Genomic DNA, 27,243 nt, shown 5'->3' on the forward strand with positions numbered 1-27,243 from the left:
AGTTGTATTTGCCTGTGCATCTACCAAGAAAGAGGCCAGAGGGGCACAGGGCAGGGGTGATGGTTTTATCAAAATTCTTCATTTAAAATTTCTCTAATCTAGCTCAGATGGCCACCAGGTCTTGCAAAATTGGAGGTTTTATGCCTGTAATATCTGTAATAAAGAATGTGCTGCATTGTGCCAGGCAGAATGAAAAAAGGACTGAAAATCATCATAATAAAGGATGTGCTGAAGAATTCATTGAAGGATCTTAAAGACAGGTTTTATTCACTAAAAAGGTGCCGTGGGGTGTTTCTTTTTTCCATCAAGGAATTCTAAGTTAATTACAAAGTTCTGGGGTTAAATGTTCTCCGCACATTTTCTGGAGTGTGCTGTGATAAAACCACTAGTTGTTGACTACTGTTAATTACGTGTTTGAGCATGCCAAAGTAATTTTCTGGGCCAGTTTAGTAATACGCCAATAATTTCTGTCTCCTTCAATCTAAAATTCCCCTAAAATCAAAAAAGAAGTGGCTTTGGAAATGAGGTGACCTTGTGGAAAAGGAGAAATAGTGACCAAAAAAAACAACAACAACAACAACAAAACCCTCAAAAACCAACCAAAGGAACCATTCCTAAGTAGAAAATTTTAAATTATCCAGAGGTGCTAGAGGTCTCATTCCTGTCTGATAATGAAAAATTTGTCTCTCAGCGACCTGAGCAGCAGGAAACAAGAGGAAATTACCCTCTGACAGCTTTCTTCGTAGGCAAAGAATTGGTGGCTCCTAATGGGCAGGTGTCCACATTAGAAAAAAACATTAATTAATGCCCTGGCTGGCAGGCTCAGCTGGGGAAAACATGGCTAAATGAGCGTGGAAACTGGAGTGCCTTCTGGGATGGTAATTGCGTGTCCCCACATTTATTGTAATTTGGGATGTGATTTTCCATTTGGATCCAAATCACTGAAAGGGTCTGGTTGTTGGGACAACACACAGGGATAATGATTCTATTAAAACACTGAGGGCCTGATTTCTAAAGAAATCAGCACCATTATTGGGATCAGGAAATTTTTGGTGGCTTGGAAAATTTGGATACTCATGATAATTTTAGGGTAAAAACTGCCAAGAAGGAATTATGTGAAAGCCACAAAGTGGTGGTGACTGTGGGCACAATGAAGAGCAACACCAAATTTTAAATGAACAATTTTGATAAAAACTAGAACACAGGGAAATGTGAGAGGAGGAAAGTTTTGTTTTCTTTCATTTTACATGAAGACAAAAGAGGAAAAAAAGCAGTAATATATTATTTTTCTGGTAATTAAGTCAGCAACTTTGTTCAGAAGTGGAAACAAAAATATGAATTAAAAATTGAATTATAAAGTTTCTAGATAAGTTGAAAGAGAGTTGTATTTTTCACCAGGACAGATTGCAGTCAAGAATGGAAAGATACGGAAAAGGCAGGTGGGATTTAACCAGATCCTCAGAGGGGTTGGATGAAGCCTTTCACAAGAGGCTGGTCCCCAAGGCTGCAGCACTGAAATGCCACAGGCAGGGACACCTCCCACTGTCCCAGGCTGCTCCAAGCCCCAATGTCCAGCCTGGCCTTGGGCACTGCCAGGGATCCAGGGGCAACCCCAGCTGCTCTGGGCACCCTGTGCCAGGGCCTGCCCACCCTGCCAGGGAACAATTCCTGCCCAATCTCCCATCCAGCCCTGCCCTCTGGCACTGGGAAGCCATTCCCTGGCTCCTGGCCCTCCATGCCTTGGGAATTGTCTCTCTCCAGCTTTCCTGCAGCTCCTTCAGGCCCTGCAAGGCCACACTGAGCTCAGCCCAAAGCTTCTCCTCTCCAGGCTGAACAATCCCAGCTCTCGCAGCCTTTCCTCCCAGCAGAGCTGCTCCATCCCTCTGCTCATCCCGGTGTTGCTCAACTTAGTCTTTTAACATTTTTTGTTATGAAATCTTTTGTAGCCACATTTCATACCAGCATCAAATTAATAATTACATAGCAAATAATTTAGCAAAGTAAAAATCATCCTGGTCTGAGGAATTCATCACCAGGGATGAGTTCAGAGGGTGGACAGAAGAATAAAGACATCTTCTTTCAATAAACTCAGACAAGGAGATTTCTCCTCAGTAGGATGCAAACCAAGGTAGTCACTTTAATTTGGAGCTTTTTAACCATCTCAGAAGAGCCTGGAAGGAATTTGGAGCTTTAAGCCCTGGCCCTGCACTGAGACATCTCTGTCTAGACTGAGCCTTCCTGTGGTCTGAACACATCCAGCAGAGCTCCATGAAGATGGGTAACAGCTCTGCCTGCACATAATTTCAGAGTCAGCATGTACCTGCCTATGTTGGATCACATTCTCCAGGTTCTGCAGCTGAAATTGTCCTGGAAATATACAGCAAAAAAAGAGAAGGAGGTGAAAAATTATCCATAAAGCTGCACATCCAGCCTTTGCAAAGCAAAACGAGCTGTTCCATGCAATGGTTAGGGAAGCCTGGAACTGATCTCTTCTAGTACAAATGCCTAGAAGCAGAGCTTTGATTTTTTTCAAAACAAACAAGAAGAAATTTTAATTAAAAGACATTGAGGAATGGCAAAACATCTTACCTAAATCTTGCTCCCGTTTTCAGTGAGTAAAGATTAACTTACCCTTAAATCACACCGAGTTTTCTGAAGTGTTAAACATTTGAGAATTATGCAGCAGACGTTAAAATCAAGTCAAGCTGCAAAACTCAGGAGATTTTTGTGCATCACATCCAGTCTGCACAGTGGTAGAATGCTTATGTTAATAGGACAGCACGAGAACTGTCAGGTGCTTATCTTTTTATTAACCAGGTTTGCACTCAACTGAGTGAATTCTGGGCATAATCTAGAATTTGGGGAGGAGAAAAGACAGCATTACAATAGAAAATAAGAAGGATCTTTAAAAATGGGGAAACAAATTAAATACTTCTTCTGACTGCATTTACTCCTGATTAAAATTTCACAAATCAGCTCTCAGGAAATATTCTGAGTAATACTGAGCTTCCTCAAAATTTTAAAATGAAGGAGACAATGGAGTTTCTATTGGGTTTGGGTTTGCATGGCAAGGTTTTGGTAGCAGTGGAGCTGCAGGGGTGGCTTCTCTGAGGAGCTGCCAGAAGCCTCCCGCATCTCTGTTTGTTGTCTGTAATGGAATAAAATGCTTTATCTCTATTAGAGCACATAATTTTTCCCTTTATAAGTTTACAGCTATGAATATTTTATCATTATTAACACTTAATAAGATTAAAAGCAGCAGCAGTGGCCAGCTCCATGAGCTGACCTTTAATCACTGGCATTATCCATTATTTTGGAGGTGTTTAAGCTCAGAAAGGACTTGAGTAGGCACAATTTGAAACATCTCCATTACAGGGCACTGTATCTAAAGCACATTCTGCAAAGTGGAAGTGCCATCAGCTGCACTGCCTCAAGAACACACAGATTTGCTGTGCCCAACTTGTCAATCTTTAGTCTGACTCACCCAGAGCTTGTCTGGAAATTCCAGTTAAAATATATCCTTAAAATATATCCCAATCCCCGAGACACGCCACACGTCTGCATGGCACTGTACAAAACACGCTGAGGTGAAGAGCTGCAGCAGGAACAGCACCAGGACAAGGCTCCTGCAGAATAATTGACTTGTTGACAGGGATTGTGCTTTCTGAGGCTCCTCGGGGATCTCCAGGCAGCCTCTCACTGTGCTGAGCTGGCATTCCCTCACAGGGAACAGCCCTTGGGGCTGGTTTGGACAATAAACGTGGATTCTGTCTCCACCCTCAGCTGATGGCAAGCAGGAGCCTCCTGGAGCAGTCAGAGCTTGGTCACCTTGGTCTGAACAGCAGGAGAGCCACAGGGAAATGAATTTCACTCTGTTCTGCTTTTTTGTTAGTGGATATTCTCTGTCATTTACAATATAATACATCCATATGTATGGTATTCTATATTATATATATTGTATATCAGCACTCAGGTGAGAGCCCACCTGCAGAGCTGCCCCAGCCCTGGGCCCAGCACAGGGAGGACGTGGAGCTGCTGGAGAGAGGCCAGAGGAGGCACCAGGATGAGCAGAGGGATGGAGCAGCTCTGCTGGGAGAAAGGCTGCGAGAGCTGGGATTGTTCAGCCTGGAGAGGAGAAGCTTTGGGCTGAGCTCAGTGTGGCCTTGCAGGGCCTGAAGGAGCTGCAGGAAAGCTGGAGAGAGACAATTCCCAAGGCATGGAGGGCCAGGAGCCAGGGAATGGCTTCCCAGTGCCAGAGGGCAGGGCTGGATGGGAGATTGGGCAGGAATTGTTCCCTGGGAGGGTGGGCAGGCCCTGGCACAGGGTGCCCAGAGCAGCTGGGGCTGCCCCTGGATCCCTGGCAGTGCCCAAGGCCAGGTTGGACATTGGGGCTTGGAGCAGCCTGGGACAGTGGGAAGTGTCCCTGCCCATGGCAGGGGTGGGATGAGATGATCTTTAAGGTCCCTTCCCACCCACTCTGTGATTCTGAGAGAATTTCTTGCACACATTAATTACTAAAATATCTCCACAGTCTGAAGTGAGGAGGTGACGCTGTGACAGAGCCAGGGGGTTCAGGCAGTGGAGCCCCTGCCCCGAGGCTGTACAGGCTGTTTAGGGAGGATAATCCCACGTGTAGGACTGGGGGCAGAGCGGGAGGATGCGCCCTGTGACAGCTCCGAGCCGCATGCTCCTTCCACACCCGCTCCCTCGGGAAGTGTGGGAGAGTGTGAAGAGAGGCAGGGGAGAGGTGAGGGATAAAGTTAGATGGAGAGAAAAGGAAAGGGAGACTGTTTTAGGAAAGGTGATGGGCTGGGTAAGACAAGAGAGAAGGAAACGAAGAAACTGAAGGTGGGGGAGAGGAGAATGGGAGGTGAGGAAGGGATCAAACCTTTGGCACGGCACAAGGAGCACAGTAACTCCGGGATTTCAGAGAGAGGTGGCCTCACACCCCCTGTCTTACCCATTTAACACATATTTAGTCACATAGAATCGGGTCAACTCCATCCTTAATGAGCTGAGCACTTCCCCCAGTGATCCCTTTGCTTGAGACCCCCGGACTACTCTCCTGTGGAGGTGCTGCTTTCCCTCTGTTGGTGCTACGGGAATCCAAATAACCTGCTTAGACCCTGCATCCAAATTTTCAGTGAAAAAGCTGGACTCAGGGACATGAACCCCAAGGCTATGTCCAAATATCCACACCTGGCTTGTTTCTGCTGCAGCTCCTATTATTGCCTTCATTAGCTCTGAAAAGTTAATGGTGAAGGTAAACCAAAAGCTGCTTTACCTCAGCATTTCTCTTTTTTATTACTTTTTCTGTCTGGCCCAAAAAGATCTGTGCAAGCAACCAAAAATTCGATTTTCTCTCAGGGAGTAGTAAATGGGAGGTATTTTCAGGTATTTTTTCAGTAGGACAGGGAGGTATTATCATTATTAGAATTTTTGCATTCATCTGACACATTACTTGTTCTTTTCCAACATCTCATTGCTTTTGAAGATTTTTTTTCCTTTTTTTTTTTTTTTGAGATGGATTTAACAACAAAAGGCTGCTAAAATTGGAAACTGTGTGAGACACTTTGGTATTATTCAATCGGAGAAAAACCTGACGCTGCAGACAGGTCTTGTTTAAGAACTTTCATTGAGGGAACATGATCACAGCACAAAACAAAGAAAAATGTCAGTTCCCCTTGTTCTGTGTTCATCATTTAAGTCTCACAAGGTACCTGAGGAAATAGGTTCAGGTTTGAGATGTTTGATCTGCTCTGTGCAGTCATGAGTTATTTTTATAATGCACCAAGGCAAGTAATAAACAAAACATCTTTTATTAGATCATTATTCTCTTAAATAGTTTAAATAATGGTTTCTAGATTAGTTCAGGTTATGCTTCCACTTACATTTTTCATAGGAAATCCTGAGCCTGTAGATTTTCTTAAAGCGATTCTTACTGAAATCTGGAATTTACAAGAATACAACCAACCAGTTGAGATTTTCCCTTTGGGGGGCACAGAAGCAATGAGCCCATGAAAAACCCTGCATGTGCATTATTAACAGCTGAAAAGATTGGATAAGCATTTTTAAGTCTCTTTTCTATAGTGAATCTCCTCTTTTGGGTTTCTACCAACTTTTTTTTTTTAAAAACAGGGTGGCTGCTGTTATCTCAAAGTAACTTACATTTCTCCTATTACAATTCAGAATATATTCATGATTTATGCCCTAAAAAAGAAAACCAGCAGTTTCTTAAGAGCTTGATCCAAAGGTCTCAGAATTGGTAAGAGCATTTCCACTGAAAATAGAGCTTTTCCCCAGGCATTAACTGCACACAGCCACCCCACCTGCAGCCTGCAGATTTCCATGGCAGAGCATATTTTAGATTATGCACTCTGCCTCGAAGACCTTTTGCTGAGATGTCATTTATGCTGGTTTGTCCAAGCCTAAGTAAAAAGCTTTCAAACCTTCTCAGTGTAGCATCCCTGCCTCACTTTGTTGCCTGGATATTCTCCTTGATTTCCAGTGTGAACTTACACTTGCTTAATTTCACAGTGCAGGCAGGAAATGCTGGGTGTAAGACTGAAATCCTCCACTGCAATTACCTGCATCCATAATTTGTCAGAACACCCAAGCTGAGCTTCTCAAAAGCAGGCAGAACATGCAGCTTGTTGGCTGTAAAACACAGGAGTGGAAGCTCTCCTGGTGTTCAGTCAGCCCAGCTCATTGTCTTGGAGTAGATGTATTTTTACAGAGATCTGAGGGAATCAAATGAATCTTCTGACTCTCTGTGGGACCTTTGTAGTGGGAGAGGAAAATTCACCCTCTAGAGCAAAGGAACTAAGAAAATATACCTGCCTTTAATCACGTAATCACACCACAACATTGCTTTGTTCCCACTGTGGTCCTGTAGATATCCAAATCTCTTTATTTTATTAACCTAAACCAGAATTGTCGCTAAAATAATCTGCATCTCCTGCCACTGTCACCACTGTAAGTTAAGGATACTCAAATTCCTGCAGTTCTGAGGTTTTTCTGCCAAAAGCAGGATCTTTTAAATAAGTTTTCAGTTTCATGTTCTCTGCAATAGATTTTTATAGTCTAAAATTGTGAAGTTCTTCAGGTTCAGTAAAACCAAAAACCTGAGACTTGCTACAGCTTAGATCTTACTTCAAATGTCAAACCCATAAAGTCTGTCTCTATGAGTTTTATCTTTTCATAGATATGAATATTCTCTCTCCTGCAAATGCTCAATTTTTTTCTCCTTATCTTGTCAAAATTGTATTTTATTTATTTATGATCTGCTAGATACAAGTGCATTAAAAACTGTTCCTATTTACTGCACAGCAGTCAGTAACATTTATCTGCTGATTCTGCTCCTCAAAGGATTTCCCACACTCAGAACCACCACACACCATCCCCACTGTTTAATATGTGAATATTTGTTCCTCCTCCTTGGAGAATGACACTGCATTTGCAAGGGGTTGAACCCACAATTCTGCGAGCTTTGTCCCTGGAGTCTGAGGGGACCTGACAAGCTCCTCTAGAACTGCTGCTTGATTTTTCTGCCTGGAAAAAAACAGAGATTTTTCCATACATATTTCACAGACCAAGTGTGAATGATGAGTAAGTTCACTAAGAATTATGAGAAATGTAAAAAAAACCCCTCGATTCTAGAACCCAGGGAAATAAATTCAGTTCCTCCTGCTGCTAATGCAAATTTCCTCCATGTAAGACATCTTAGAGCTCCTGAGAGTGTTTTATGAGGTCTGAACACATTAATGAGCCCAAGTCACCCCTGCTGCTCCATAACTCCAGTGAACCCAGCTAAGGCACTCCCTCCTTGAACTCTGCTCACTCCATCTATTCAAATATTGTATTTTAAGCTCATTCCAGCTGATGCAAATTGAAATCACCTCTTGTGCCACGAGAAGAATATTCCTATAAAATACATTCTCAGCCATTCAAGTGCTGGGATCACTGCAAGGGAGTGCAGATTAGTGCTCAGCTTTAAGGCTGAGGATGAAGCCAGTTTGCTGGAGATCAACTAGTGCTGCGTCCTGCACAAAAATAGTCTTTATAGGCCATGGCCCAACACTTAATTCTGGAAAACCAGAAAAAAAAAAGCAGCTGGGACCAACCTCTTTTCTTGGGACAGGCAAGACAGGATAGGAAAAATAAACAAGATATCCATTATTTCTTATTTTGGGCCAGGGAGACAGGAAAAGCAACTCCCACAAGCTTAGGCAGGCCTTGCATAAAGCCTGAATTCTAGTAATAGTAAAATAATGCAGTAACACAGAGTATCTCATTGTTTAAAGCCCTAAAGATGGGCTATTAAGCTATTTTTTTTCCTTCGTTGGATACGTGTGCAGATAGAAATGGAAGGTCCTACGGCGTTTTTCCAAAGGAAGAGCTCCAGCTCCTTCCAACAATCCCTCCCCACCTAAAACAAGCCCTGCTTTTGAGAGCTGGGTGTAGGCTATTGCAGGAATGAACAGCACATAATGAGAGCTGCATTTGCCTACACACCATCGCCCCAGAACCTGTGTCAAATTCATTACTGAAAAGTGTTTGGAGATGTCACGAGCAGGAAAGACACTCCATAAAATTAAATTCTATTATTCCCACTTAATAATGTTTCAAACATGAAACCGTTTTCATGTAGTTTGAAAAGTAATTGAAGATATCCCAAGATAGATTTGCCTGAGCTGAAATTTACAAAAAGGTTCTTCTTTCCTTTTTGCTCATTGAATTGGTACTTAGTGATTAAGGAGCTATTGCCTTCAAGGATGTCAATTGAATTACCAGGGATTTGCTACTTCAGAAGTGAGAAAGCTTCATAAAATGATGTGTAATGGATATAATGGATGTGAGTTCTGATCCACAGCTGACAAAATACTGTTAGAACTTTTAGTCAAAGTTCTGGATTACTTCAACAGATTCCCAGTGTGTTGGTGAAGCTCTGCATTTGTGAGCTGACAAAAGCGCAAGAGATGTTTGAGCCATGCAGGAAACAAAAAAATACCCTCCCCTGAAGGCTGTGAAGCCTTTCAGAGGGACCTTGGCAGGTTGGAGAGATGGGCAGAGAAGAACTGTCTGAAATTCAACCAGGGCAAAGTCAGGTCCTGGGGAGGGAACAACCCCAAGCAGCAGCACAGGCTGGGGGTGACCTGCTGGGGAAGGATGTGGGAGTCCTGAGGGACAGTGAGCTGTCTCCAAACCAGCAGAGTGTCCTGGGGGACAGGAAGGCCAGTGGCATCCTGGGGTGCACTGGGAAGAGCATTCCCAGCAGGGCAGGGTTATCCTGCCCCTGTGCCCAGCCCTGGGGGCACCTCTGGGGTGCCGTGCCCAGCTCTGGCTCCTCAGCCCAGCAGGGCCAGGGAGCTCCTGGAGCGGGGCCGGCGGAGGCTGCGCAGCTGAGGAAGGGCCTGGAGCAGCTCCGTGCCCAGCACAGGCTGAGGGAGCCGGGGCTGCTCAGCCTCGAGAGGAGCCCCAGCTGAGAGGGGCCCTCAGCCCTGGCTGTCCCTGGCTGCAGGGAGGGCTCAGGGCAGGGCCCGGGCTCTGCTCCGGGGCCCGGCAGCGGCACCAGAGCCACGGGCAGGGCCTGAGCCCAGCAATTGCCCTGCACAGGAGGCAGAACTGCTGCCCTGGGCAGGGCCAGCCCTGAGCAGATTGGCCACAGAGGCTCTGGGCTCTCCTCCCTGGGGATATTCCAGAGCCATCTGGACACAACCCTGTGCCCTGTGCTCTGGGATGGCCCTGCTGGAGCAGGGAGGTGGCACCAGTGACCCTCCGTGGTCCCTTCCAGCCTGACCCATCCTGTGACCCTATGAAAATAAGTATAATGATTTCATTAATTAGTGCCAGCTGAAGCCAACAGCCACTGGAGAGGGAGTTTCAGGATTGCCCTTGTCCTTCCATTAGAAAAATCACAAAAAGTTCATACACTGTCTTGTCCAAGAATTTTTCATTATGAGACAAGTGACCTAGGAACTCAATGTTTTGATTCCTATCTGGAATTCGATCCAGTCTTCTCCTGCTTGACATTGGAAATGTTATTTCTGTGCTGCCTGGTTGGCACTCCTGCTGTCTTCTTGTGCCTCTCTGACAGAGCCATGGCAGACTGTGCAGCACAGGATGTCAAACAAGGAAGGTTTCTTTGGCTCAGAAGGGAAAGAGTGATGTGAAGGCCGCACTTTGTGTTGTCCCTTTAAACCCATGAATCTTGCAACAACGTGATAATAATTTGAGACTAAATTCAGTGCAAGGCAGGACACCACAGCCTCAGATATTGTAGGACTGGGCAACTGCTCTTTTGTCTGAAGGAAGCTGATAGGAAGGAAATACCTTTAAACAAAAAGAAAACAACTCCATTAGAAAAGGACAGTTTGCATCTTCTTTCTTACACCCTCAGCTGAATGAAAGGCCTCACAAACAGTGCAAAAAGTACAAAGCAGCATTTTAAATGGCCCTTTTTGCTAGTTGAAGTTATGCTTCACTTAATTTATATTTCACGCATCCCTTCTTGCATCACAGTATCACCTTTTGCTGGCACTTTGTAAAGTGCACATCACTCCAAGCATGAAAAGCAGGATTTGTTGCTTTTTAGGCACCCAGGAAGGCAGTAACCATGTGAGACATCCACACACAACAGGAGCAGGGTCTGGCTCTGCTGCTCCTCTGAGGCTGTGGAAGATTTGGGATCTTCACCTCAGAACAGGCACCGGCAGCAAGAGCCCACAGATTCAAAATCCCCTGAAGAAATCACTCCATGCTGACTACAGGGCTACAAAAAACCCCAAAATATGAGCATCATTGTGTTAGGAGAGATAAAAAATGAGTCCTGCTTCTCTTGATGTGTTTTCTGAGGTGGCAATTCTTGTTTACCCAGTAATCTCCAGAGGAAATGCAACCACAGTCAGCCCTTAAAGGCAACTCCGCTCCTGTAATGAAACACGGTGTTGTTCGCTCTTTTTTTTTTTCTTGTTTCATTTTGTTGTTTACTTTTTTTGTTGCTCTGTTTTGTGGGTTGGATTTTCGTTTCTTCGAAGGCAGAAAATCTCACTCTGCTGTCAGTCTGTATTCAAACTCGCATCTGCTAAAATCAGGAACAAAAGTATGTTTTAATCTTTGATTCTCCCCCAAGTTAATCTGCTAGAACTCATTCTGTCAGAGAGGATGGAATTCCTTTTTTATATGGCATCAAAAAACAAATTTCTTAGAGGTATTCTAGCTCCCTTAAAATGCTCCATTTTGAAGAAACAGATGAGTGGAAAATTTTTCCTAATTTCCAGACCTTCATGGGTGTATGTGTGCACATCCTAGTGATCATTAGAGAGAGGGAAAAGGACAAAATTTGACATAACATTTTCATAGAGTCTTAAGTGCATTGATAACAGTACCAAAGGTTAATTTTTTCAATTAAAAAAACTGGAAATAAGATGTAATTTTAAAAAAAATTAATACTCCGAAATGACATGCATACAAACATATTTTTATCTAATAAAGAAGGAAGACCAGAAATCAGTAATCCTGGGCATTTCTTTAAGAAAAGTAAAATAAACTCAAAAACTTATAAATTTGTCCTTAGATAGTATATTTAATATTTTCACTTTAAAATGAAATGCCATTCAAGTCTCCTTTGTCATGATAGGCTTCGTCATTAGTAAAAAGTATGTCATGATAAGCAAAAGTAAAGTAATAATATTTAAAATATCAATTTGTTATTAGTCTAATAAATCCAGCCCTCCATCTCCAGGGCTCAAATTGCTCTTTCCTAACTGTTCACTCCTGATAAACTCGGAGTTCTGCAGCAGAAGGAGGTGCTTTAAGGTCACTTTATAAATCATCATGGACACAAATTCCTGATGGTTTTCAGAGTGCTTTGCTTTCCTTTGATGATTAATGCCATGCAAAAAAAAACTGCCATAGAGGACCTTTTTTTTTTTTGTAAAAAACCTGACAGTCTTGTGCTAGTTCTTTCTTTATTCCTTCTTTTTTTTTCCCTTCCATAGCAAAGCATGAATCTGATGCTGGATGCTATATTATCAGCATGGCTTAGGGCATTGTCCTCACTCAGATCCAGGGCATAACCTTAAACCTTTCTTTTAATATAAAATGCTCTCAGGGGTGTATGAACACAGTTCTGAAGCATTATCTGCTTGTTTCATGAATGCCAATGGTTCCTATTACTGTGACATTTGAGCTGGTTCTTCAGTAGAGGTCCAACTTTTTGAAGTGCAAGTAGTGGCTTATTTGGTATAGAAAATATTTCTGTAGGTTTTTGCATCAGATAAAAGTCAGTATCGGGATAAGACACTTAACAAGAGAGTACCTCCTGTGAGGAGCAGCTGAGGGAGCTGGGAAAGGGGCTCAGGCTGGAGCAAAGGAGGCTCAGGGGGGACCTTGTGGCTCTGCACAAGTCCCTGACAGGAGGGGGCAGCCGGGGGGGTCGGGCTCTGCTGCCAGGGAACAGGGACAGGAGGAGAGGGAACGGCCTCAGGCTGGGCCAGGGGAGGCTCAGGGTGGACACCAGGAGCAATTTCCTCATGGAAAGGGTGGCCAGGCCTTGGCAGGGGCTGCCCAGGGAGGTTTGGAGTGCCCATCCCTGGAGGTGTCCCAGGAAAGCCTGGACATGGTACTGAGTGCTCTGGGCTGAGGACAAGGTGGGCATCGCGCACGGCTTGGCCTCCATGGGCTGGGAGGGCTTTTCCAGCCTCAGGGATCCTGGGATTCTAAGGTAGAGCTGGACAGACTTCAGCTCCTCTGGAGTTATGAAATGGTCCTGCTCTTAGACAAAGTAAGGAGGTATCCCCTGAGCAGCCTGGGGCCCCTGCAGCAGGGTTTGCTCATGTCACAGCCAAAAGGCCTTGGAAAAATAACATTTTCCTGCCAAATGACACCTGGCAGGGACCATTCTCAGCCTGTGGCTCTCCCCAGTGCTGTTTTTACCACAGCCCCAGTCAAAGAGAGATGTCACCGTGCTGACTCCTGTCCCCAGCCATTCCAGCAGCTACTGAAGGTCACTGTACTAGTTTGAAAACAAACCAGTGGGAGGCACCAAGTCAGAATAACAATTTAATGGCGAAATCAAAGAAAAGGAAAAAAAATAAAAGAAAACACTGGTTCAAACTGACAGAGTCAAGATACAACCTGACACCCTGTTAGTCAGGGTGGTGGTAGCAGTCTGGTAGAATGGTGGCTGCAGTCCTCTGAAGCGGTGATCCTGTAGAAGAAGGGTCTGCTCTTCCTCAGAGGGTCCCAGTGGTGGCTGTGTAGCTCCTGTCCTCTGAGAGTCCAGTGGGAAGGGTTGTCTCTGGTGTTCAGCATCTCAGATTATATCCAGGATGGAATGCTTGGTTCCTCCCTCTGGGTGGAGCATCTCACAATGGGGTAATGAGTCATGAGGCCAAGTGTTGATTAGGCTCATTAACAGAAAATAGTCCGGAGGGAGTTATCTGGGAGTCATTCGGCAGGACAATGATGGGCCATTAACAGAAAGATAGTCTGGGGGAGGAGGCAAGGAAACACTGCCCCACCTGGTTTCAACTGCTCCTGAGGATGGTAATAGAAAACCCTGCAACCCAGGACAGTCACCCTGCCCAAAAACCTGCACCTCGTCCCAGAGCTGAGATAAGGAGCATCTGTTTGTGTTTCTGCCCATTAAAGTCAGATATTGGTGTAAATTTTCTCCCTTACTGAGGTTTTTTGGGGAAAAAAGAGCTGAGGTCTGCTCACCCATGGCCCAGGAGAGCCACTCTGACTACCTCTACATGGTACGAGGGTGGAGAGGTGGGGCTCAGTCACCAAAGGGATCAGAAGGGTGACAACAGCACCACCACATCCTCTCAAAACCACTTAATTGGAGTTTCAAGGGCTTTGTAGTTTTCATTCAGCCCAAACTTTGTGTCTGAAATCAGGAGATTAGGCCCAGCCTCCACTGCTCTGGCACTGGGACATTGGATTTTCGCCAAACTCAAGGGCTCTTGATTGACCAAGCCTCTGTCTCAGTTACAGCAGCTGCAAGTACCTGAAATGAAAAAAAAATCCAATAACAACAACAAAAAGGCAAAAACCCAAGAGACAAAGACCAGCAGGTTTGACTGGGAGTCCCTCAAGTATGCCCAGTGCCACACCACACACTCCAGCTCCCATATAAAATCGATTTATTTCCAAATAAGTGCTTTTTCCCTGCAGTGTAAGTGGTTTGTGGGTTGCTCTTTTGTCAGGAAGGCCTAACACACTTGTGTATTTTAGCAGAGAGTGAAAAACAGAGGAGGGTTTCCTCCTCCCTTACCACTTTGATTGGATAATTTTAATTTCTTCAGCTAGATACACTCAGATAAATACAAGCTTCACACTTCACAGTAGGAAAAATTGAGAAATGAAAAGGAAAAAAAAAAAAAAGCCCACAGAAGTTCAGGCTATTTAGGAGTGAAGTAAAATCCCTAAATAAAATAGAAATATATCATGGATTCATGTCCTCCCCTCACACTGCCACTTGCACTCAGGTGTATTTCTATTTCTATATTACATATACATATTTGTTTTTCATTTTGTCTGTTCCCCCAGGAGAAGCCCCAAAGAGAAACAGAGATGGCCAAATTGACAGAGTCGATGAGTGAGTACAAATAGGAAGTTCAACCACTTTCTTTTTCCATCTGTCCCCCTCCCTCTCATAAAGCCACAAACCCAGAACGCAGTGCTTGCATCCAGGGATCTCATTCAGCCCTGTCTTCACTCCCAAATTCATCATAAATCATTCCACTCCTGAAAAAAAACACCAAAAGAAAATAGGAATCCCCAGAAAAAGGGCTGCTATTTTCTTCATGCCCTGCTTAAATCACATCTGTTTGGGCTTAAATCCAGCAAAGAACCTGCTCCATGTTTGACTTTGTGAGCCTGAGGGGTTTTTTAAAATAGAATGCAACTAATTGTGGACTTAATAAGTGCCTAATTTACTTGATTCGTGTGTTCCTTTACAAGCTTACAGAAGGTCACTCTAAATCCAGTGCAATTATTCAGGATTGTTGCCGGTGCCACTTTCATCCAACAGGAATTATGCCCAGAGATGGGTCCAGAAAGCTTTCAGTTGATTTCTTTGGTTTGTGAGAGGTTTTTGTTGTATTTTTGCCATAATTTGGGATCTAGGTAATGGAGTAGTGGCTGTAAGCTTTTGTAGCTGAGAGACTCAGGTTGGATAATCCATTTGTGGACAAAATCTGGAGACAATTTAGGGTGAAATCCTGGTAGAGCACTGCCTCTTACCCAAAATTTATCAGCTACAAAGTCTATGGAAGCTTAAATGAATTGACTCAAAAGGGAGAAATATTTCACTCTGCTTAACCAGAGACTACAGAAAGACAGAATCACAGCCATGAATGAAATGTTTATATCAGAACGTTGTTTCCAGTTACTTTTTTCTGCTTGTGTTGGAAGGGACCTTAAAGATCATCCAGTTCCAACCCTCGTGCCAAGGGTGGTGATGAGGCCCTGGCACAGGGTGCCCAGAGCAGCTGGGGCTGCCCCTGGATCCCTGGCAGTGCCCAAGGCCAGGCTGGACATTGGGGCTTGGAGCAGCCTGGGACAGTGGGAAGTGTCCCTGCCATGGCAGGGGTGGGGCTGCATGGGGTTTAAGCTCCCTCCCAACCCAAATTGGTCTGGGGCTCTCTGATTCTATATTGCTGCAGTAAATATACATAGATATAGATATAGATATATATAAGTATAAAACCATATATAAAGAAATATAAATAAGTGTTTCTCCACGGTGCAGCCAAGCCTGGGTGGTAACAGAGGAAATCACAACATTCCAGCTTAGCAAGGCCCAGAAGGACAATGACACCAGGCCCCAGGGAAACTCTCTGCTGTAAGGATGGTAACTTTGCTCCTTTAATCTCTGTGGATGTTCAGTATCACTCTTAGAAGCATCCTGTGACCCCATCTGGTGCTGCTGGGTGTTGGATAGATGTGTAATTATGTCTTGATGGATGGAACAAAGGAGGAACCTGCTATCAAAGGTAGAAGCAGATAAATAATATCTCCGCTGTTCGTTAGGTACTTGCTGGACTTTGTGATGCCTCTTCCTGATCTTAAAATCAAGTGTCAAACACGGTTAGAAGGGGAAAAGGGATTTTACCTTGGTGTTTATTTTAAGGATCCTTAGGTGCACTACATCCAGGTCTAATGCACTGAAATGCACACAACAATGCCCCCCAAAAGGTCAGGTATATCATTATAGGTTTTACTAATTAGCACATCTATCAAAGATTCCCCAATGAGAGGCTCGAGTGAGCCCCCCTCCCCAAAGAACCTTCCCCTGGATGGTTCTATCTTGGTTTACAGAATGTGTTCTGGAGAGGACCTTGGGGTCTGGGGCACACTGATCCCTGGCTACCAAGCTTCTAAAATGTTTAGTCTCTCAGCTTGACAAACAAGTCCAAGAATGTAGGGGAAAAGCACTAGGAATACAGAAGTTGTAAAAAAGGTATAACAGGAGTATGAAAGAAAAGGCAAAAAATCTTTATGGCATCATTTGCACAACCCTTCTGAAACAAGGTGAAGGAATATTGCCAAAAAGTGTTAGGGGAAAGCAGTCAGACTGTCCGAGTGCTCTGAAGAGTCAGAGGAGAGGCCTCCAGAATGCTTTGTAACTGATTGGGAACACAAACCCAAAAACGCCCTGTGCTGTTCCTTCAGGATGCATGTTTGTCTTGCCAATTATTTTATCTGACTTCTTTGAGACAGAATGATGCCTAAAGGGGTTTACTGCTGCTTTCTGTGAGGATTTGTTCATACTTCATGTGAGGCTTTTATGAAATTTTCAGATCATTTCACGGCATTTTAAAATACTTTTAATAAATCATAGACGGCATTGCAAGGTGTAAGTAAAATTCTTAGTGAATGTACCACGGTGCTTATTTTAAAGCTGCTGCAGACTAAAATGAGATAAATGCAGTAGGGTGGGCCTCTGGCTGGGACTGCAGGGCCTTTTTCTTGGAACTGAGAAAATAAAGAAGAGCATTCAAGGCCTGAGAGGGTTTCAAAGGCCTGGAGAAATGGCTTGATCATGGTACCAATAGAACAGAATTATAACTTGCCTTCCTGTTTCACCCAAGAGCTGCGCTCCTCTCCCCCCTCTGCTCATATCTTTGCACAGCCCCAGGAAAAATCAATCCCCTTCCCTCCACTGCTCTGTATTTTCTCTCTATCAGAACACTTGGCTGAAGTTGCCAAGCACTGCTCTCTGCCCCTTCTCCTCCATAAAGATCTTCTTTCTGGATATTTCTGCACTAAGCAAAACCCCTGGACCTGAGATTCACATCACACCACACACCAAGAGGGAGACTGAGGGAGCACTGATGCAGAGGTTGTTCCAAGGCTGTTCTATTTTTTTTGCCTGCAGGGATAACAGTCTGTATTTCTGTCACATTTTGCATTTCCATTCTCAGAGGCTTTGTCACGTTATAGAGAGCATTGGTAAGGAAAACATTGTGTTATTGTTATTTTCTGTCCTCTTTCCAGAGAACCTTTATGGTGATGGAAAGAGATGAGGTATCATGACAGCGCCTTGTACTTGAGATTTGCTTTCCTTGAAAGTTAAAAAAACAAGAAGTGAGGGGGGGAAATCATTTTAATACAACAGTTAAAGTACAAACTAGCAGGAAATGTTCTGCTAAATTTTTCAGGATAGTCCCTAAGAGCTGATACAGAAGCAGAAATGAATACCAAATAACACCACTCCTTGCCCCAAGTTACTATTTCACAACTCTTGCACAGAATTAATAGAAAGCCACCACAATTACACTGAGCCCCAGGGAGCTGTCCAAGAATTCCTTTCTAATTCCTTAAAATCCATATGCATTTTTAAATTTCTATATAGCCTGAATTAGGCAATTTGCCTCATATAATCTCAGAATACTTAAAAGCTGAGCATATCCCTGAAACAAGGAATGAAATTCTTTTCCTTGCAACTTTTGTTTTCTTCTCTCCCTGTTGTTCTCAAGATTCCCATGCTCTGGTGATCATTTTTAACCCAAATGATGCCATCACCAGGCCTGCAAATGGCTAAAGCCCAGCAAGAAATGTAGGAGAGAAAATATTTAACAGCAGAGGAAGGAATCGATGTTCATCCTGATCTATTTGGCCAATATGGAAAATTTATTCAGAGAAATTTCCTCTAGAGAACTATCCAGTCCTTGGGAATGATCATTGCTGGGAATGCTTTCTGGAGTGAGTAATACAAGATATTTAGTGAGAAGCCAAATTTGTTGTTGTGTTTAAGAGAAGTTTTTTTGAGGATGTCAAAGTCCTCAGCTTTGCAGAAACATGGATCTCGTGTGCCATGGGATGTGTGACATGAGCAGAGAGAAGCTGCTCCCGGCTGGGATGGAAAATGGGCAGGGCTGGATGTCTGACACTGACATCCAATTAGGATCTGCTCTGGCAGCAAGGACACATCAGTGACCAGCCCTGCTTGCTCTGCTGCCCAGTCACTCCACAGACACACCTGCCTGAGGACAGCCAGAGGCAGCAGAGCTGAGTTAAAATAAGGATATTCCTTCATTTGTTACAAAAATGTGAGCTCTGAATGTCTGTGGATGTATTTCTGAAGACAGTGAAATAATGAATACTGAGACCTCAGATGACTCCAGATAAACCTTCTGAATTATGGATGCCACAAATTTTACTCAGGGGGGGTGAAAAGAATATAAGCCAACATGAAGGAATTGCAGGAGCAGACAAACCCCAGGAGAGAGCTGGTTTGTCATGAAGTGCTTTTCCCTAAAGGTTTCTTTTTCTTGTCTCCAGTGTCTGAGTCTGAAGTGTCCCTATTGCTCTCTCAGACTTGTAAGCAGAGCTTAGAAAGAGAAAAAATGTTTCTGCTTTGAGTTACTTGAGCATTTCCAGATTTACCCGTGCCAGGGTAGTCTGGAACTTTTTGAGCAGTTCCAATGATTTTGAATTAGTGTTTTATGACATGTAAGAAAAACATATGGTATGTTACAGTAAATACACATCCAACCTTCTCTCTTGCAATAGGACACTGTAACATTCCTACTTCCACCTTTTTTTCTCCCCAGTACTACACCTTTTATCTCTGCCTTTTGTTCAGTACCCTGGGCTGCATCAACACAATTGTGGGCAGGAATTAAGGGGGGGATGGTGTCCCTGTGCCCTGCTCAGGTGAGAGCCCACCTGCAGAGCTGCCCCAGCCCTGGGACCAGCACAGGGAGGACGTGGAGCTGCTGGAGAGAGGCCAGAGGAGGCACCAGGATGAGCAGAGGGATGGAGCAGCTCTGCTGGGAGGAAAGGCTGCGAGAGCTGGATTGTTCAGCCTGGAGAGGAGAAGCTTTGGGCTGAGCTCAGTGTGGCCTTGCAGGGCCTGAAGGAGCTGCAGGAAAGCTGGAGAGAGACAATTCCCAAGGCAATGGAGGGCCAGGAGCCAGGAATGGCTTTCCCAGTGCCAGAGGGCAGGGCTGGATGGGAGATTGGGCAGGAATTGTTCCCTGGCAGGGTGGGCAGGCCCTGGCACAGGGTGCCCAGAGCAAGCTGGGGCTGCCCCTGGATCCCTGGCAGTGCCAAGGCCAGGCTGGACATTGGGGCTTGGAGCAGCCTGGACAGTGGAAGGTGTCCCTGCCCACGGCAGGGGTGGATTATGATGATCTTTAAGGCCATTTTTATTCTGATTTTAACCTTTTTATGATCACACCAGGAGTCATTCGTGCAGCAATGCCGTCCTGTGTGAACACAACTCCACTTGTGCAGGTACTCATTCAAGAAAGACATTTGCCTGTGCTTGGGGGAGTCACTTTTTTTAGAAATATCCAGTTATCCTCTAGTTATCCTTTTTTATGAGGTGTGCCAAGAGCAGAATAAGAAAGCTGGTTTTCCAGCTACAGATGTAAATGATACATCTAATTATTGCTGATTCAATACTGTTTATGTAGGTTGATAACATTTATTTCCAACTTAACTCCCTAAGTCTTTGGTCAAATTTTAATTACAAGTAACCCGAATCTGTATGATTTTATTATTGTTGTTGTTTTGGTTGTTTCAGCAGAAATTAGCTGATACATACAATCCAAAGAACAGAAAGAACATTGCTATTATTAAAAGAAAAACCACTTTATTCTTCCTGGCAAAGGTCAGCTTTTGAGGGGAAGAATGAAATTCTAAAGCAGGAGTTCATTATGCAGGAAAGCAAGGATTTTATTGTCTCAGTGATGCACTGACAGGGGCCTAGAAGAGCTGTGAACTTATATATGCAATAATGAACAAAAGAAACTTGTCTTAGGCAGGAAGATGATTGACAACTTTTCCAGTCCTGGGGATATAACATTGTGAAGAGCATTTTCTTGGCATTCTCTGAGCTTTTAAGGGTCTTATCTTTACCTTTTCTCTGCAAGTGCGAAGGACAGAAATGGGTTTTCTTTCCCCAAATGAAAACCAAGGCTCTCACAAAGTCATATGATTCTAGAAGCCTGGATTTTTCAAAAACATATTAAATTTTGATAGCACTGCTAATATTCCTTGGCTAAGCTAAAATCTTTGTGAAAATTAAATTCAAAATCTCAGGGATGAGATAACCAAGAGTTGAATTATGAATGAGGTAAAAATTCCTGGTATTCTAGTTAGGAACAGCGATTACATATAGGCTACATTGGACTTCTTCTTGAAACAGAATATTTCCTGTTATTTCCACCTTTATATATGTTTTTATTAGCTCCATGTTACCCACTGCTAAATCACACACTTCTAAGACAGAGGCTGCAGTCAGGCTGCCACTATTTCAAAATTCTCAGTGTTCCTTTGCATTCCTATGGCCTGGATTTTTCAGTCTCATCCTTCCCAGGGCAAAGTGGGATTTGATTCCATACTGGATCTAAGTGGTGTAGGCACAAAGCTTTTAGATAAGACATCTTCCCAGCTTCCCAGGACACCACTCTCTATGCATCCCAAGCCATGGTCCTGTTGCAACAGCACCTTCTGAAGGGAAAATTTGTGACTCTGGATGAGCTTTGGTATGAGATGCATTTAGGTATGAGACAGTCTTCAGAGGGCAAATATATACCCAGGGGTTTTGGAAATGATGATTAGTTTAAGCAAGTGCAGAAATTTAATATTGAAAGCAGATTTTAAGGACCAGATTTTGAGGAGCTTGGTCAAAAATGTCACTTAAGTTGTTCAAGCCTTTATTGAGATAATTTTCTCCTCATACCCAAATAAGAAGTGTATGTTCAATGGGAGCATTACCCCCTTAACTATCCCTGGAAGTGTCCAAGGCCAGGTTGGAGCAGCCTGGGACAGTGGAAGGTGTCCCTGCCTGTGGCAGGGCTGGAACTGGATGATCTTTAAGGTCTCTCCCAGCCCAAACCATTCCATGATTCTATTTGGGGCTCGGTTTCACAATTTTAATGCTCATCTAACGCAAAGCTTTTCCTACATTTATTTAACATCCCCTCTAATCTTCCAAAGGTGCCAACCAACAACTTCAGCTGGAGAAGTGAACATTGTGCAGTGCTGGAAGAGCAGCTTCCACATGTAAAGAGCAGGAAGTTCATATTTACTCAGCATAAAAAAAGTCTAATCAGCTGTCTCCACAGAGAGCAGATGAGTCAAATTCTATGGTGAAAAGAAGGATCAATTTTTTTGAAAGCTGTAGAAACCTGTCTGTCCTGGAGCAGCCTTATCAAGCAGATAAGAGACCATAATGGATTTTAGTTCTAGGAAATAGAGTGTGAGGAATAGCAAAGAATGCTGGTCAACAGTTGAGGGAAAAACAATCCAGAAAAAAAATAAGCATTTGAGATGTACCAGAACAGCTGTTAAACAGGTAGTACCATGAAGTATTGGATTTTTAAAACCTTAGACACTGAAAATTATTTGCAAAGGCATCCAGAATCAATGACTGGAATATACCATAGAGCATGGCAAGATAAACTACTTGATGTGCAAGAGAAATATCCCACTTCACTGGAAAAAGGGCCCAGTTGCACTTTCCAACATAAACAATGAGAGAAAGGTTTTATCAGGGTGTTTTGGACAGATGTCTTTTAAAAGCCTTTTAATCGGGTATTAAATTAATCCCCAGAGCTGGACTATGTTCTCCATGTGTTTTTCACCTGCCTCTATTGCTCTTCAAACATTTGACAGGGGATAACAGGGACAATATTACCCATATTAAAGGCAAATAATGCCTGGAAGTGTGTGCACAGAGCACATTAATTCAAAGTGTGTTATAGCTGAATGACTGCCCATACTCACAGCTCAGCCTCTTCTAACTTTATTTACCACTATTCCTTTCACCATAAAATATCTTGAACTACATGGAGGAGAAAACCAGAAAGACTCCAGTGAGAGTCATTGCCAACAGTGAGAGAGCTGCTAAAATATAAGGAAGGCAGAGTCCTGTAAGGTCTGTCCTCTCTGAGGGACTCCAGCACTGTTTTCTGAGCCAGGGATGGCAGTCATTGTGCTATGGGGCTGTTCTGCTCCTCAAAATCAGTCAATCCCAGACTTCAGCATTACTGCCTTTGCTGTTCCTGCCCAGGAATGTCTCACAGGCATCTCTCTCTGCAGGAAAAGAAGGACACAGCTGTGTTCACCTGCTGATCATCGCTGTTAGAACTGCACTGAAATTCTGTCATATAATGAGATTGCTCCTTCTTCCTAAATGATTCCCCTACCTCCCTTCTTCAAATATGTGCCAGCTTGCAGAACCTCTCTCTAATCACCCTGTTAGATTTTATAATCCACATCAGCATCCAGGGCCTCCAGTCCTGGTTGTTCTTTGCTGCACTCTCTCCACTTTGTCATCCTCACACTCCGTAAGTACATTTCTTAATCCACATACCTGTAAGAAAAATAATGGAAAACAAAAAGGCTCACCCAAAATAAAACCCTGTGTTCCTTCAGGGCAGACACAGGTGAATCCAGCACAGCTGGTGGTAAAGTGCCTTAGACAGGTGCACTTCTCCTTGCCCTCCCTGACACCACTGACTGCTGAGGCACCACAAATCCTCAGTGCAGGAGAGCCCTGGAGGGGCTGGAGCGTGTCCAGGGCAGGGAAGGGAGCTGGGAAGGGGCTGGAGCCCCAGGAGCGGCTGAGGGAGCTGGGAAAGGGGCTCAGGCTGGAGCAAAGGAGGCTCAGGGGGGACCTTGTGGCTCTGCACAAGTCCCTGACAGGAGGGGGCAGCCGGGGGGGTCGGGCTCTGCTGCCAGGGAACAGGGACAGGAGGAGAGGGAACGGCCTCAGGCTGGGCCAGGGCAGGCTCAGGGTGGACAGCAGCAGGAATTTCCCCATGGAAAGGGAGCTCAGGCCTTGGCAGGGGCTGCCCAGGGAGGTTTGGAGTGCCCATCCCTGGAGGTGTCCCAGGAAGGGCTGGAGGTGGCACTCAGTGCTCTGGGCTGGGGACAAGGTGGGCATCGGCTTGGGCTCTGTGGTACTGGAAGTCTTTTCCAGCCTCAGGGATCCTGGGATTCCATGATGTAGGAGGTCAGATCTGACACTCCTGCCTGACTCCACGTCTCTATCCATGTCTTCAGGCAGCTCGCACTTCACACATGGAACAAAGGGAAGCTGCGTTCTCCTCCGACTGCCTGAGGATAAGTGATGGGGAGGTGATTATTGCTTCCAAATCATGACACTTTCAATTACCATTTTCCTTCATTCACAAGAGCTAAATCACACAATGATTGTCACTGTCTGACATATTTATCATTGTCAGGCTGAGCCTGCTCTCTCTACATCACAGGATTCCTCTGTTTCTCCCAGGATCCTACACAATGAAGTCATGTCCTGTGTCACGAAAGATTTGCTCACCTACCTGCAAACCAAAGGACAACAAACATCATTCTCTGTCCTTAGAAATGGCACATTTTTGTTGAGGTTTCAAACCTATACTTTCACTTAACAGTTTGGGTGGCAGTTTAAATTTCTTTTCCTGCTCTGTGTTTTAGGATTGTTTGAGTAGTTCTTTTAATGACAGGTAAAGAATAATTTCCTCTGAGATCTACTGGATGGTGTACTGGCAAATTTTCTTTTTTTTTTTTTTTAAGAAAGCAGAACAGAACTATCCCCAGAGCTCCTGCTAAGTTAGGTTCCTATGGCATATTGCTCTTGCATGCAGTTGAGTGTCTTTTTGGTGATAACATTATTATTTAGGGGAGTATTACTATTTCGGGCACAAGTAACTCATGCTGGTGCACTAATTTGTGGGTGAAGGCTGTGTATTTTTAGAATCCATTCAATCATGTGTGCTGGGCTGTAATGTTTCAAAGTGAAATCTTGAAAAGCATCATACAAACCCCCTGAAAGTGAGCAGAAGAACTCCTACTGTTTCTCTGCCTCCTAATTTTATCAGGTGCCTGTGATGTTAGCATGAAAAGGAAGGGGAGAGGCTCATGAACACAGTTAAATTATTTCTTTATCCCAATAATTTTGAGTGGGTCACACTAAGGTGTGACCTCAGTGACTGCTAGTCAGGTATATCAGGAAACAACAGGTTATTCAGAAAAGTTGTGCATTTCCTGGAAAAGTTTAAGGCCAGGTTGGCTCTCCATGGAACATTTCACTCCTGCAGGCTCCTATTTTGGACACCCCAACTCCAATCAAACCTTTCTCTTCTCCCTCCCTCCCACTTCCACTTCCAAAGCCTTGACAAAAGATTTTATGGATCTACATCTTCCCACTCAGCAGCAGAAGGCCTGGAAATGCTTCTTAAATGTTATTGAAATTGGTCAGGGATTTTTTTTTTTTTAATTCCTCATATTGAATGTGTGATAAACAGACCCCATAATAGAATTTGTCTAAAAAGACCAGATTAAAAATCCAAAGCCTATCACTAAACCTGATAAAGGCCTTTCCAACAGCCCTTGCAATGCACTTCTCTTTTTCCCATGGGATAAAGCAGTCATAGCAAACAAATTTAATAATTGAAGAATAAGAGGATGTGAAAAAGTAACCAAATGATACAGAATTTGTAATGTACAAATAAAAATGAGGAGTGGCAATGTGTCATTTTAAGTTCAGGGGAGTCATTTTAAGTTCAGCAGTGCTTTTTAATTTTAAGGAACTCTTTTCAAACTTCCTTAGGAACAGAGAAGAAGTAAAGCAGAGTGGCAAACCCAAATTTTTAAGATAAAGAAAATATATAGAGAAGGGGGCTGGGGGAAACTCATTTTTTATCAAAAGATTATAATTTCAAATTGAGCCTGCATTGTGTGTTACTATAGAAACTCCCATTTTGTGGCGTGTTTGTGGGGAAAAAGTCAAAAGTTGCATTTTAATGAAGGTAGATCACACATTGGCTTTCCTCGGGAAAGCCAAATAAAAGAGAAGTTTCTCTCTCAAATTGAATAATTACCCCAAATGAGGTGAGCTAATTAAGGGCACAGGGAGGGGATATTAAATCCTGAAGTGCCAATATGTTATGTTCATTTTTCCACACCAGTCCCTGCCTTCCAGATTATGTATTAGATACTGCAGGAGCCTGATGGATTGAGAGGCTCGTTGCCATGGCAATATTTGCTGCTTTGCTGGTATTCCCTACAGAAAGTAAAGGAATTTTTTTTTCCCTACTCAGTTAGACAAATTGGCTAAATATAGCCAGGGATGTTGGGGAACTGAACCAGCAGAATCTGCTGGGGGGAGGATCAGGGGAAGGACTGGCATTTCTAAGTGTTGAGGAATTACAATGGGACACGGATCGGTGGGGAAACAGGGGAAGGGGGAATGGGAGAGGGAAGGGGAGAGAGAAGGAAGGAGAGGAAGGAAGGAGAGGAAGGAGAGGAAGGAGAGGAAGGAGAGGAAGGAGAGGAAGGAGAGGAAGGAAGGAAGGAAGGAAGGAGAGGAAGGAGAGGAAGGAGAGGAAGGAGAGGAAGGAGAGGAAGGAGAGGAAGGAGAGGAAGGAGAGGAAGGAGAGGAAGGAGAGGAAGGAAGGAAGGAAGGAAGGAAGGAAGGAAGGAAGGAAGGAAGGAAGGAAGGAAGGAGAGATGGAAGGAAGGAAGGAAGGAAGGAAGGAGAGGAAGGAGAGGAAGGAAGGAGAGGAAGGAGAGGAAGGAAGGAGAGGAAGGAGAGGAAGGAGAGGAAGGAAGGAGAGGAAGGAAAGGAAGGAGAGGAAGGAGAGGAAGGAAGGAGAGGAAGGAGAGGAAGGAAGGAGAGGAAGGAAAGGAAGGAGAGGAAGGAAAGGAAGGAGAGGAAGGAGAGGAGAGGAAGGAAGGAAGGGTTCTTATCTCATACTTTCACAGCATATCTTGCTTTTAGAGACAGGGAGGCCAGCAAAGGAGAGCAGGCAGTGCTGCCCAGGAGGAAGACAGAGCTGCTGGTGATTTGCTGTGCTCCAGGTAATTTATAGCTTCAGGGACAGCTAAGAGGTAAAAAACCTCTAAAATGAATAAAAAATAAAAAATAAAAGCAATGGAATTGCTTACCACTGAAATTGCCAGTGTAAATCACAATTTCAGCTCCAAATATAAGCCGCCTTCTTCTGTTCTGTTTTTTTGGTTATTTTTTTTCGTTAATCTTTGCTCACAGCATTTTTAAAGCAAGGTGTTGATACCATTTCCATCCTCCTCTTGGCACAGGGAAAGCCAATGTGCTTCAGTCAGATGTTAGGGAGTACTGTCTCTTCTGTAGAGTTCAGTCTGTTGCTCGGAGGTGTGGGAAGAGTGTGACAATGTGCTTTCTTTTTAATATTAGCCCATCTCAGCCAAGCATCTATGGATTGCTGCAGAGTTTAAAAGAAAAAAGGCTGCTTTGTTTCTTCCTCTTCCCCACTCTTCTTATGCACAGAAATGCACTGACAAATCCATAGTGTTTGCCTTGAGGCTTAGAAAGACACTGTTGCAATGAGACTGACCAGGCAGCTGTGACTGTCCTTGGGGTTAATTCACTTCCCAGACACTCTTTCCTCCTCCTTTCCATGCCAGTCATGCATTTGAGTTTTAAATTTTTTAGGATATCAGACAGTCACACCATACTGTGGCAAGCCATGAGTACAGCTCTTGCAGCAGAAAGTTCACACCCACAAGGAAGAGCACAAGCAATGTGTAATTCAGTGGCCTGGAGAGTCCCTGAGGATGGGACTTTTCCTGAGGGAAGGCGCTCGTAAAGGGTGCAAGGTGGAGAGGCAAAGGAGAGAAGAGCAGGTCCAAAACCAGGATCTGATTCTCATGTTTTCTGAAACTTCAGGAGAAACTTCAGAGAGAAAAAAATACAGGCAGAGAGGCAGAAAAAAAGTGGGAACACCATTGGAG

General features: G+C 44.1%; 1 protein-coding gene across 2 annotated transcripts in view; it reads left to right on the top strand.

The window, feature by feature from the left end:
- The window catches only part of KCNJ6 (potassium inwardly rectifying channel subfamily J member 6), a 148,549-nt gene that overhangs the window by 34,169 nt on the left and 87,137 nt on the right, over positions 1-27,243 (top strand). Inside the window, exon 2 of one of the 2 annotated variants that reach the window (XM_039553472.1) lies at positions 14,557-14,605. The exons of the other annotated variant lie outside the window; for it this stretch is intronic. Within the exon in view, the coding sequence (XP_039409406.1) occupies positions 14,581-14,605 (25 nt within the window). The 5' untranslated portion in view covers positions 14,557-14,580. The remainder of the gene's footprint in view (positions 1-14,556; positions 14,606-27,243) is intronic. 2 annotated transcript variants of the gene reach the window in all.

The sequence above is a fragment of the Corvus cornix genome, chromosome 1, assembly GCF_000738735.6.
Source record: "Corvus cornix cornix isolate S_Up_H32 chromosome 1, ASM73873v5, whole genome shotgun sequence".
Taxonomy (NCBI): domain Eukaryota; kingdom Metazoa; phylum Chordata; class Aves; order Passeriformes; family Corvidae; genus Corvus; species Corvus cornix.